This window comes from Pleurodeles waltl, chromosome 7, assembly GCF_031143425.1.
Source record: "Pleurodeles waltl isolate 20211129_DDA chromosome 7, aPleWal1.hap1.20221129, whole genome shotgun sequence".
NCBI classification, from domain to species: Eukaryota; Metazoa; Chordata; class Amphibia; order Caudata; family Salamandridae; genus Pleurodeles; species Pleurodeles waltl.
In genome coordinates this window covers 1,148,294,726-1,148,308,023 of record NC_090446.1, presented here as the reverse complement: position 1 = coordinate 1,148,308,023, position 13,298 = coordinate 1,148,294,726, and the positions used below count along the sequence as shown (strand labels likewise).

Below are 13,298 nucleotides of genomic sequence, written 5' to 3'. Positions count from 1 at the left end.
CTCTGAGGTAACCATTGATGGTAATGTTGCATTTGATGGCAAGTAATGTAATCTTGTCTCATGTGGTCACTTGTGGTCACTGTTACAGCACTAATAATTTAATTGCTCTGGAACATTTTCACTGAACGTACGTAGGTCTTGTTACAGAAAAGGTTGGAGACCCCTGGCATAGACACATCAGAGAGTTACAGACCACCTGGATACCAAGTGAAGATGAGGGGTGTATCTTCCAAGAGATTGAGGTGTAATGGATAAGAATCCCTAAGGAACCTCCAGTATGTCAAATGGGGAAATCTCTGAGCAGATTAAATATTTATAACATTTTTTTTTTTTTAAGTGAACCAGAGACTTCACTTATGAAATGGTTCTTTGGATTTTAAGGGCCCAGCCCTTCAAACCACAAGGTACCTTGTGAAGGCTCATCCAGGTATCTTCACATCTGACATTGAGTGATAAGAGATCTGGGGGAATATATTTTCTTATGGATCGAACAGATATGGGGAAGACTAGTACACATAGGACGTAAGGAGCTCACATATTACAAGGGATGAGCCCTCTGAACCCTAAGAGTTTTAAGCTGACAAGGTACACAAAAGTCGGGTGATGTTCGTAGCCTCTCTGGCCTTGGGAGGGAAGTGTGGTGGTCTAAATCATGCGTGGTCAGGTCCCAGGGGGTTTTCATAACTTCGTAAATTGAGACCCTGCTACCTCGATCTAAGATCATTTTGGACCCCTGGTGAGTTGCCTTTTTCGTGACCATATGTAGCTCTACCTCTTCACGGTGACCTTTTGATACTCTGACTTCTAAACACATGTTGAGGCAACATATATGAGGGCTATTGATTGGAGAAAAGTTTGTAGACTGCCTTGGCAATGGCACAATTTTCCACTGCCTCGGCGTTAATGTTAGGAATGATTTTCCCTTCAAAGCTAATTCTTTCTAGCCACATCTCAGGCTGTACTGCGGAGCGAGGGTTACGACTCCTAGCATTCCCTGGAAACAAGGTTGCATTTTAAGCCCTTTCATTACCTAGAGGAGTAATTAAATGTTCTGTTCTTGCCCTTTCTTGAATAACCCTCTCTCGGTTCCAGGAAAAATATATTGCACAAAAGAGGGAAGCAGAAAACAAGCTAATAATGCTCACCGTATTGAAAGACACTTAGAGGTTTTTAAGGGAACGATGTCACAATGTCTAAATACCCCCAGCAGACGCCGTGAAAGAAAGCAACGTTTTAAAATGTTTGTTAGGTGATAGTTAGTAATGCTGGACTTCTGTTCACAAGTCTGAGGAAGTTACCCACGGTGCTACAGGAAAGTAACCTTTGACCTCCGCGCAGAGGCCAGGTGTATTCATGGCATGCGGGTTACCTTCCGCGAGGACTTCAACGTGCACAGCCTGCACGTGCCTGCCCATGGAGCGCACCTGTGGAGGCTTTGATGGAGATTAGTATCAGCAAGTGACACCACAGGGCTTTAGGCGGCTCATTGTCTTCCTGTTAATCCGTTTGTCCCGAGCAATGGGCGCCTGCAGCGAAACTTTAGGCCCCGGGATTGAGGGGGCGTTTGAGAAGGTTGTTAGCAGACAATGTTGATAACCTACCCTGGAGTTCAACCGATGGGATGAGCTTCGAACTCACTCCTTCAACCTCCCTCGGAGCCCGTCTCATGTTATGGAAACCTTGGGACAGTGGGGTACAGTGAACAGGAGGAGCTCTGGACTTGAGAAGGGAGGTAGAAGACCAGACAAAATATTAGAGAGAGGCAGCGACGAAGGGGTGAGAGGAGTATAATGTATCATGGCCATGAAAGAATGAGACCAGAAGAAATGTTGGAAGGGAAGCCGTAGTCATCAAGGGAGGCGGCGCTGGGCATCAAGTGGGCAAAACCATAAACTATTTTAGAGAGTGGCCACAGTACCAAAAAGAAAAATGAGGGCGAAAGGCGACTTGTGGAGGGAGAAGTGCAACTTGTTCAGAAGGGAGATGAGTGAGGGGGAGGATGTGGCATGGATAGAGTGATGAAAGTAATGAGTGAGCGGCAAAGCCACTGACGCCTGTTCCATTTTTACACACCGGGCTGTGCTGTACCCCACTGACCCTCGGCATCAGAAACGCAGGCCTCGGCAGCACGAAAGCGCGCTAAACAGCATGCACAGCCTCTCATCGGAACACAGCTCTGAGCACTAAACAGCCATTAGTACAAAGGAGGCGTGTTACTCATGCACTCTCTCCACGGCAATAGGAACACATCTGCGCTGTACACCCTCCCTGCCAGTGGTAGGGAACAAGGGAGACGTCAGAAAAATAAAATAATCCCACTTCCAAATTTATCCCAAATGGCAGTGAATGAGGTGAGTGAGCCTGGGAGGCGTTCAGACGACTTCTACCCCAAAATGGAATTACGGAATCTCCTACGTTCTCTCCATCCTATTAGTATCTTTTTCACTTCTTTCCTTCTCTAGTTCATTATTTCAGTCTTTTTCTATGTTCCTTTTCTCCTTCCTTCTCTCCATCCCTTCGTCTGTCCTTGTATCCATCTACCCATCAATCCATTCTTCCATCCATCATTTCTTGTTCTTTCCCTCCTTCTTTCTTTCATCCTTCTCTCCTGCGATGTATATATCTTTCTGTACACCCACCCATTCGATAAATTGTAATTTTCTTAATCTTTCCAGCCACCCATTCACTCTTTTCTCTAAATCCACCCATCTCTCCTTGTCTTTATACATTCACCCGTTAGCTCTTCATTGAATGCATTCTCTTCCGTCCATCCATCCTTCTCCCCAGCCATTGTCAAGCCACCATTCTCTCAATCCATCTCTAGCCCTCCATCTCAGCCTCTATGCATCCATCTACCTTGCCAACCATCACGCATCTATCCTTCCCTCCCGCCATCAATCCATCCATCAATTCATCCTTCCCTCTGCCATCCGCCCCTCTCCTTCCTTCCATGCTCTTGTGTTTCATTTGTTTCTTCACCTCACTGCTCCATCATAATATTCCTTGTTCAGTGGTACTTACGAGCTGCTGTTTGGAGACCGTGTCCGGTCACCCTCGGAGGACCTAAAAACCGAGCTGTAGATGTTTTATGTTATTCTGAACTGCACAGTGGCACCCCTGCTCAAGCTGCCAAAGTGGAGGGTTCATGGCTCCCTGGGAGGGAGACAGCCACTGCCCCCTGCCTGCTAACGCACCGTCGCGCAGCGGCGTAGTCTCTGCAGTGGGGCTGGGTAAGGTAGTTCCCCAGGGGGACTAGCAGGGCACATGATCCACGAACTTCAGAGCCAACAGCTGGCCGGAGTATGTGAGTGAAGCCTGGGTACCGAGAAAAGATACATTGGTGTGACTATATGATAGGTTTTATATTCGGCTGTAGAATGGTATACCCAAGCTATGATGAATCTGTCCCCACCTCACCCGCTTTTACTGGTGTCTGGTAACGATGAAAGAATGAAAGGAGGGTCCTATCCATGGGAACACCGGTCCGATTGTAGGTCAGGTAAAGGTGGGGTGAGTGCCTACTCTTCCACTGTAGCTGCCCGGACCGTGTACAGTAAATGATCATAATTGCACACAAACTTAAGCTCATTTCGTCTTCACTTCTTGTATCTACTGTTGGTGTGGCACTTCTAGATCTGAAAGTCTTTGGTGAACTTCTCTCTGTCACCTTGCTCCCGCTTTTCCAATGTCTGATGTCGGGCATGTTTCCTGCAGAGGAGGTCCCCATCCTGAGTCATGTAAAGGGAGCTGTACGTGAGATTGTGTTTTACTCAGCAGTGCAGGACTCTGCTGGAGATGGGGGGGTCAATCCAAAGTATAACCACTTATAACATGGGTACATACCACCACAGGTCTAGCCCATGACACAGCTACTTAATACTTGAAGGTACTAGAGCCATTTTTCCCGCACCTTTAGTACTGCTTAAATAGCGGAGGCATTGAGTTTGCTGTCTCGTCCATTGCTTGGGATGCCTTTAGGCTGCTCACCCCTCTTTCTCTCCCTGCGCATACCATTGTAGGCAGGTGTCCTGTCTCGTTCTGAATACTAAAACGAAGTGGGACAGGGCGAGATCCATTGCATGTACCCTGCTGGGTAAGAGCAGCTTGGATAAGTCCCCCTGTAACCTACGATGAAGAATCAACAGTGAGAGAAACCTGAAGAAGTGCCCATCCATCACCCCCGGGACTGAACTCTGGCAGAAGCACGGCATCAAATTCCTGATTGGCTGCAGGGTTGTAGACTGAATCTAGAAGCCCTGTGGTATGGGATGTCTGCAGTCACAGAGGGACTTGGGCTCTTAGATATTATGGGAAGTTCGTTGTTGCAAAGAGACCAACTGAACTTTGAGCAAGAGGCACTTGAACCTAATTTGATTCCTCAAAAACATGTAATCACTATAACAGTCTTGAGGTTCCAATTGAAGCCTCAATCGGTGTATGGGGATATAAGCTGTTTCTGTGAGCCAAAATAATATATCCAGCGTTGACTTATAGTGGAAGAAAGCTGTGTGCCCAGCCAGAGAATAGTAACAAGAAGATTTCTAGCCTTTCCGCAAATACTGGACAAATGTAAGATTGTAGCCATGAAAGCCTTTTCTGCACAAACTGAAGGAGGGATGGCACAGTACTGCTTTCCCTGCTGAGAGCATTCCTTATCAGCTCACAGAATGCAGACCCTGCTGCTTGAGGGCTACTGTGAGAATCACTCTGAAGAAATGAGTGCTGCTAAGACTGGAGACTGGTGTCACTACCCAGTGCAACACTGCTGAGAGTGGGGCTTTCACTGACCTGTGCTGAGGGACAAGAAGAGATGAGCCCTTGCTCCTGAAGCCAGATGTGACGGTGAAGAACTGAGGACACCACAACTTGAGTCAGTGTGCATTATGGTTTGCCGAAGGTGTTCCTCCTGCCTCTGACACCAGTGTGCTGCTTGTGTTCCCAATACAGTGTTCAGACCAGGTTGCACCTTGGTGTGATTTCCCTGGTGTTAAACTGCTGACAATGAAGGTCCTGTCACACCCACAAAGTCGTGTTCACCCATTTCTCTAAGTGCATCTAGGAGTTGGACCATGTTCGCAGGATCGTTGGCTCGGCCAGGGTTAGGATAGCCACCTCCCTCCAGGTCATTAGACTGTCTCGAGTTGTGGGCTGCCTGTATAGTGCATGGCAATCTGAGTGATGTAGTCTTCTTTTATTTCCATTGAAGTAATTAGACTAATGCCTGAAATCAGTCATGTGTTGGTAAAAAGTTCAGGACTGAATACAGAGTCCATAATGATCTGGAGCGAGGAGGTAATTTGAGTTGGGACATTGAATAGCTGTAGTCTCACTGCACAGCTTGATCACTGCAAAAGAGGATTCTCTCCACATTTCTGAACTTCGGTAGGCACACAAAAAAGCCAATGCCCAGATGTGGGTCCACCAGAACAAAGTAGGACTCTCTCTTGCTAGATCTCCCGAGAACCATAAATTAGTTTGGGATATTTGACTATACTATAAAACCTTTAATTGTGAATTAAAGTTTTATAACTTTGGTCAAAATTACAACACTGCATTTATTGCATGCTATTCTAATTTTAACTTAATTTTTTTTATTCCACACCAATCTTCGAGAGCAGGGGTTTCCAACCTTTTCTGTAGCAAGAACTACTTCTGATTAGTGCATATCATTGTGAGCTGCTAAAGGCTAAACAACTTGTGCATTATTAACAGACACCTCCATGCCAGCTTCCTTGACTTTCAGCCTGATGTCCATAAAGCCAGATACTATGATTTGAACTAAATACTTTGACTAGGTGTACTATGACAGGGCTGCAGTGTGTGTGTGTGTGTGTGTGTGTATGTAAGTGAATGAGTGGCCTTTGGGGATGTATGAACATGTGTACGTATAAATGGGCTATATGTGTATGGGTAACAGAGCCTGTGTTGAATTTATTTGTAGCACAGAACATACCTTTTGCCATATGTGGCACAGTTACATGTATAACACAAACATACAACCATGTTTTTAAATGGGAGCAATTTAAAGTGCAAAAATGTTAATGATGTTTGACATTTTTCTGCACTTTAAATTTCTCCCATTTAAAAAAATGACTGTATTTTTCAGTTCTAATTATTGCACAGTGTTCTACTGGGAGCAAGAGGACTAGTGTTTCTAAATGCAACAATTTGAAAAAAATTGAGAACATTAAAATGAAAAGTCAACTTAATCATTAAGGTAATGTTTCATTTTAATTTTAACTTTCTCCGATCTAAAAGTATTGAGAAACACCATTTTGTTCTTGTGCTCCAATACAGAGCTGACATTGACTTTTAGTTAAGGTTTAAAAACTTCAGGGCTTCAATTCTTCATCTCTGTGCCCTGGGTCATAAATCTGACTCCAGCACTGCTCCTTATCAGGCCCTGCTATCTGCAGCCTGATGATGACAATGTAACATAAATGCAGTCTTCACTTAACTTTAAAAAGAAAAATGTGACCCTGTGCCCATTTAAACATGAACTCCAGGCTGTGAACTACTCTGAAAGGGTCTGGGAACTACTAGTAGCTCGCAATCAACTGGTTGGAGACATCCATTCTAGAGGGAGCCTAGCCTGCTGTCTGTCACTTTCCTCTTGAGAAGTAAAGCATAAAAAGGCGATTAGTAGGATTAGGTGATCTTGAAGCAGTATACAATTCCCAATCATCCACGGACAACAAGGCAATACTTGTTACAAGAATTGCCCAGCTGCCCCAATTTCCTTAGTCCATGAAGCACTGTCCTGATGCATGCTATCTAGGTAATTAGATGTCAGGCTCTTGCTTGAAGTAAATTTCCCTCTTTTATTTTTGTCTTCCACTCGAGCTCATCATACCTAACTTCCCAGAGGGCCAGCCATTCTCTCTCTGACCCAAACAAATATATCCCAAGGTCCAAATTCACAATAAGTCCCTATGAGACAGGTTTTCCTTCTGACCTAAATAGACCTCCTAAAAGTCTATGGTTAAACTCAGATGGAGCAACACGATCCTCGAGTATTTCAGAGCTCTCTAAACTCCTTAATCTGTGCTAGAGCAAATAAAAACACAGTTGTCATGACAGTTATAAATAAAGCAGCATGTCAGCCAATTTTTATTAAAGTAGCAGCTCCTGTTACTTACAGGTTTTCATATCAGTAACGAATAGCCTGCTTTAAAAAAAAAAAAAAAAAAAAAAAAAAAAAAAGATTTTACAAAGGTAAAATTCTTCACAATCCTTTATCTACTTTCAGAGGACTGGGGCTTGCGCCCTGCACTCTGGCTTCTCAAAACCCCTAGTTTAGTGCTCTCCCTTCCAAGGGTCCTTGGTCTAAAACTCCCTTTAAGGATTTTTGTCTAGGCTTTTGCCCTCTTAGAGAGCACTTAGATCAAATTTTGCTTGTTTTCTGAAGTTTTCAGTTGAAACACCTGCCCCCTTTATTTTCAGGCTCTCTGCTCAAGCACAGCCTCGCCCACTCCTAAGCTACCATCCCCCGTTTCATCAACCCTCCAAGTTCCTACCCCCAAAATTTCCAAGCTCATCCCAAAGTGTGGCCATTGACTGTCTGTACCCAATTGTCTATCCACTCCACTTCCAAAGCTCCAAGATCCGATCTCCTATCACCTGAGTTTGTGAGTGCCCCATCCAAACCTCATTCCCCCTCCCTGACCTCATGCCCCCCCCCATTTGCATGTTTTTTATGGCAAAGCCCAAGTTCATGTTCCCTATTTTTCAGATCTCTGGTTTCCCTTTCCCCAAAACAGCACCAGGGATTTGGTTCCTGTCATATGTAACTTAACCTCCTGTCACTTCTTCCCAGATCTTTCCTACCAAACTCATGCTGCCTTCTTTCTCAGACCTATCATTTCAACAGCCCCCCCCCCCTAAAAGCCGTCCAATGTCAGCATTAGAGCTATATGCCAGGCTTCAGTGTACTTCATTTCAAAGATGTTAGCGAAGCTCCTATCTCTCTTTGCAGAGCCATGAGCACCAACTGCATTGTTATAGGGTTGCAGCTGACTAGCTACTAGAGCTTCAAGCCTTGACTTATTCCATCATTCATGTCTGGAGGTCTCCCCAAGTCTAGTGCACTCTCTCTTCACAGCCTGTTTATCCTAAGCTTAACCCCTTGTCCCGTTCCACATGGAGCTTACGATCGCACATACTTTTTATTTTTTTATTTTTTAATAAGGAACATGATTGTGCAAGGGAAATGTGCCCTATCAAATCATAAAAGGAAGCACAAAATAATATGTCTGAATGTAGCATACTGTTGAATGAACCAACTAAGCTCAAAGATTTATGATCCATCAATTAATTAACCATGAAGAAGACATTAGGAAGGTAACCAAATATGAAACTCGCATGAATGACTACTAAAAATGCTGAGCATTGATACTGTATTGGACGCAGCATACCATAACAGTGCAGAAACAGTGACCAGATTTTATGTTATCATTTGGGCTTAAATTTGCCCTTTTGGCATTTTCAAAGTTGGTACCATTGATTAGATATTTGAAACTTCTGACTTTCTCTGGTTTTCCTCAACAGGTGGGACCTGCCGGTTCCCAGTTCGGCCTGCTGGCATGCCTCTTTGTAGAGCTTTTTCAGAGCTGGCAAATCCTGGCCAAACCTTGGAAGGCCTTCTTCAAGCTTCTAGGAACCCTCCTGTTTCTCTTCGCCTTTGGCCTGCTTCCTTGGATTGACAACATAGCACACATCTTTGGCTTCCTGAGTGGTTTGCTTCTCTCTTTTGCCTTTCTGCCTTACATCACCTTTGGGACCGCTGATAAGTACCGCAAGCGTGTGATGATCATTGTCTCACTTATCCTCTTCCTGGGGTTCTTCACGTCATTGGTCATTTGGCTGTATGTCCACCCAATCAACTGGCCTTGGATTGAGTACCTCACTTGCCTTCCCTTTACCAGCAAGTTTTGCGAGAAATATGACCTGGACCAGGTCCTACACTAACACTTCAAGGAGTGAAGGTTAGAGGCTGTAATGTGATGGCTCCTTCTACCCACTGACCAAAGAAATGGGATCTGCAGAGGGCTCAACCAGTGACTGAAGAGTCCTCACTGAGTGTGGGTGAGGGACGCGAAGCGGGAACAATGTGTAGTTGGCACCAAAATAAGTCTGTAATGAAACATTTTTTGTTTGCCACTGGAACAAGATTGACCTAAGTCACCACTGCCATTCTGTAAAGGTACACTCGGTGGCTGCCAGCTGCAGGTACCAATGGGCTGGCCAACACTGAGATGAAGGAGTCCAGCCATGGTGACCTTGTCAATAGAGGTAGGGGCAGAAAGCAAAAAGCCGACCATCTCAGTTTGTGAATCAGGACAAAATGCACTGTAATGAGATCCTTGACACAGGTCCACGCCAAAACTGTGTATGTCAGAAGGGGTGAAGCGAGGTGCAGGAGGCTGATCTGGCAATACCATACAACACAACCATCAAATGGCCCTCCAAATGACTTATGATCAAAGGAAGAAGGGTCTCTATAACCCAGATCAGTGCAGCAAGAGAGACTATTAATCTCTGAAGCACATCCATATGGAAAGCAGGGCCAGAAAGGTTTCACAAAACCCTGGGCAAGCTCTTTTTAGCCGTGCTTGCAGATGCATTGATGGCAGGTTGTAGGCAAATGGTTTGAACCTATAACGTTTAAGGTCCTATTCACATGCCTTACTGCCAGAGAAATGACTGTGAGCTGCATCACTCACTGTTTTGCACTAGACACTCATCGGGTTTTCCCAGTGTACCAGAATCTGAACAGCACCAACGGCTTTTCTAAAACTAGGAATTACGCTGCTCGAACCATGGATTTCTTATGTGTTGAGCACTTTTTTCCTGTTTTAGCCAAGTGCACACTGGGGCTTACAGTGGTCTTGGAAATTAGAGGCTATGACTCGCACTGCTATTGCACCTCGTTAATCCTCAGCATCACCTCTAATATTTCAGTAGTAGGACCTACATGAATTCTTCCCAGTGCCCTCCAACCCTGCAAAATCAAAACACAGACCCCAGACAGCACCATTCCAGTGTGTACCTCACTTCAAAACTGCAATACCACCCACTAATCTATTATTGGATCCCACCCATTGCTCTGCTACTGTACCTCGCTACTCCACTATAGTACCATCTTCTCCACCAGCATTGAGCCTGCCCTGAAGAAATGTGCCAAAGCTGTGTGCCAGTTTTGCCACAAAGTTGACAATCATTAAGTCTTGCACTAGAGACCTTGGGATCATTGTGAAGTCTATTTTGCAGAGGCTGAAGTTTTATCCACAGTTGATGAACGTGTTTGCTCCCAAGACGCAAGGAATCCTGTTGCTTGGATGAGTGAGGCTGTTTACTAGCAAGCTACTCTCTCTTTCTTCTGCCGAGAAAGCTTTATCTACTCGTGCATAGGTTTGTCAACTTTCTCCTCATCTCAAAGTGTTGTATGTAGGCTGCATCTCTTCCCTCTTCACCAGCCCAGTGGTGGGATGGCTCTTCTTCTAAGGTACCTTGAGCTAGCCCAGTGCCATCTTTTCTCATCCTGCACAGCGCATGGCAGATTATTGGTCTTGTCATATTCATCAAGAGATTCTCAGGCGTCCTGCTATTTATTTATTTAACATGAAGCAAGAGTGTTTTATATGAATGTATATATCGAATGAAGCATCTCCTAATTTCTACACACTAACTCGTGCAATTTCTCCATTAATCTTTGTATCCACAGCACCTTAAGGTGTTTTTGAAGGCCTGTTTTTAGGGGCCTGTCTGACTGTATTGGGAGATACACTTTGTTTAATAAAAATGAAACACATATTGGACTTGTCATTGTTTTTCTTCTGTGTCTTTAAGATGTAAAGTCTGGCCAGCTACACCTATGTTTCACTGTTTTAATTGTCACATAGCTAAGCACAAACTCTGACATTTGTAGTGTGGAAACTCCATAGAGCACTTCTCTGAGGTGATGATGGCCTGCTGTCGGTGGGGATTTTCAGGTCCACCACACAGAAGAAGGGCAGTGGAATGATCTTAGGCTAACCTTAAAAAGGCAAGAAAGACAAGAGAGAAAAATATACATAAATAAGAAGCCAGCCGAATCTAGTCCAGCACACTATTTCCTCAGTATAAAAAAGTCTACTCTGAATGCTTCTAAATTGCCTAACCATAGACCTGTTTCGTTTGCCCCTTTCCTGGGAATATAGTTGTCTAGATACTGACAGGAAAACTCCCTTGGTGTACAATCTAGATTGGCTCTCTTCAGAGGGCCCCTGCCCTACACCTTAGTGCCAGGTCCGTACATTAGACATGATACCTGATGAACACCTTGTCCTTGATCCCAGCTTAAATTGATTCATGTGGTCCTCAGTTTTGTTGATTCCTTTTGTCACACTTCAGTGGTTTTAGTGCTAGTTCAATTACAAAGAGATTGCGAAAATAGTACTTACCTAGGCCCCCTATAAAGGTATCGCATAAACTGCAAGTGGCTCTGAATAAAGCAACCAGACTCATTACAGGCACTTGGAAGTGGGATCATATTTCCCCAGTTCTTCGTACTGGCTCCTGTGAAAGAACGTGTAATATTTAAATTACTAACTCTTGCTCACATAGCCATTCGTGTTGCTTCTCCAACATCCCTAGCCTCTAAATTCAGTCACCACCTCCAGATAGGCACCCTTAGGTCAGCCTCTCTTCCGGTCGTCTCTTTCCCAGAAAAAGAAGGAACATAAAGAGCCTTCCCGGTGTTTGCAACTTATCTCCTCTGGAGCTTTATACTGTGCCTCTTCACTCACTGTCTTCAGGAAGCAACTAACGACCTACCTCTTTCCACAATGGACCTCCAGCAAATTGCATGCTAATCTTTGTTAGAGCATTAGTGCCCTAAAACTCCGACAGCTACGTGATCTGTAAATACCCTTACAAATACAAACTTTTGAATAAAAGTACAAAGTGTTGCACAGAATGAAATCACCAAACCCCAGTTTGTCAGCAATGAAGTCATGAAGCAATAGTAAAGACCAAGACCACAAGGACGTTTCTTGTCTCAGAAGAACTTCTTTATGCCTGCTGAATATCTACAGCTCTGCAACCTAAGCCACTGAACCAAGGTGACATCTAGCAGCGGTGATCATGGAAGGAGCAAAATCTACCAAAAAATCTTTAGTATTGGCTTTGAAATATAGCCTAAACCCCAGAAATACAAACTAGCTACGGCCCACGAGTGGTCATCACCAGTGAAATAAAACATAGGATTTAGCTTCAGAAGTACAAGATTAGAAAATACACTTTGCCGTAATCTAATCTAAATGTGTGTACATACATCCTAACCGTATCCTACCCATGCCTGCAACCCCTCATCCGACTGTAAACATTTAAGTGGGCACAGAGAAGAACAAAGATCAACATAAACATGGTCTTGGAGCGGCAACAACTTTTCGCTATTTTTTTTCTATGACTGGAAGCTGGGTAATAGGTCTGTAGTGCGACTAAGCAGTGAATGATAGTGTTCCTTTTCTTGACTGAACATGGAACTGACCCAGCGAGCCTGATTTAGAATTTGGCAGATAGGTTTCTCTGTCACAAACGAGACAGGTATCCTGTCTGCCTTATGATAAGTGCATTATATTCTTCAGCACTTGTAATAAGGCTCCCAGACTATCCATCATGTTTGATGCAGAGTACCCATCCACCAAACTTTAAATCAGTTTAAAAGTTTGGCTTCCTTCAATAGTGCTCTGCTTTTTGTTGGAGAATACATTGATAACGTTTTTTTCACAGGTTGGCTTTGGCTGAGATGATGAAAAGCCGGAGTGTGGAAAAGAGTGTTTTGGGGAGATTAAGATAGGGGTATTGATCTTGGATGTACAACGGTGTTGAGGGCCTGAACTTGGAGAATATTGTTTGCAGGTGTGCATTGCTGTCCACAGGTTGGTGTTAATTGAGCGTGTTGAATCTGTTTGCTCTTGATTGGTGGTGAGCTTTGAGTTTTTCATGAAGAAGTTCTGGGGTAGTCTTTTTAGGATGTATACATGTGTTTTCCTCATTTGGATTGTCCATGACATGCTCATGTGGAGGACAGAGAAGGGGGTGGTGGGATTGTCTGTCCTTTCTGGCGGAGATTTGGGAGATTGCATTAGATTGATGAAGAGGCTTTTCTTGTGAAGTTGAGAATGTTGTCTTTGGATTGGGTGGGTTGGACAGCTAATGTGTAGCTACATGTTGAGATTATTGAGTGGCATAAATGATTCTTTCAGTTTCATGTTGCCTGGGCTCTGCGGGCATTGAAGCCTCAGGAATGTGTGCCT

At 44.3% G+C, this 13,298-nt stretch overlaps 1 protein-coding gene across 6 annotated transcripts in view; it reads left to right on the top strand.

Moving 5' to 3' along the window:
* Nucleotides 1-10,812, top strand: part of RHBDF2 (rhomboid 5 homolog 2) — a 339,409-nt gene extending 328,597 nt beyond the window's left edge. For all 6 annotated transcript variants that reach the window (XM_069200232.1, XM_069200228.1, XM_069200230.1 and 3 more), the window contains one exon: nucleotides 8,548-10,812. In XM_069200232.1, the coding sequence (XP_069056333.1) occupies nucleotides 8,548-8,967 (420 nt within the window). In that variant the 3' untranslated portion in view covers nucleotides 8,968-10,812. The remainder of the gene's footprint in view (nucleotides 1-8,547) is intronic.
* Nucleotides 10,813-13,298: the final 2,486 nt, after the last annotated feature.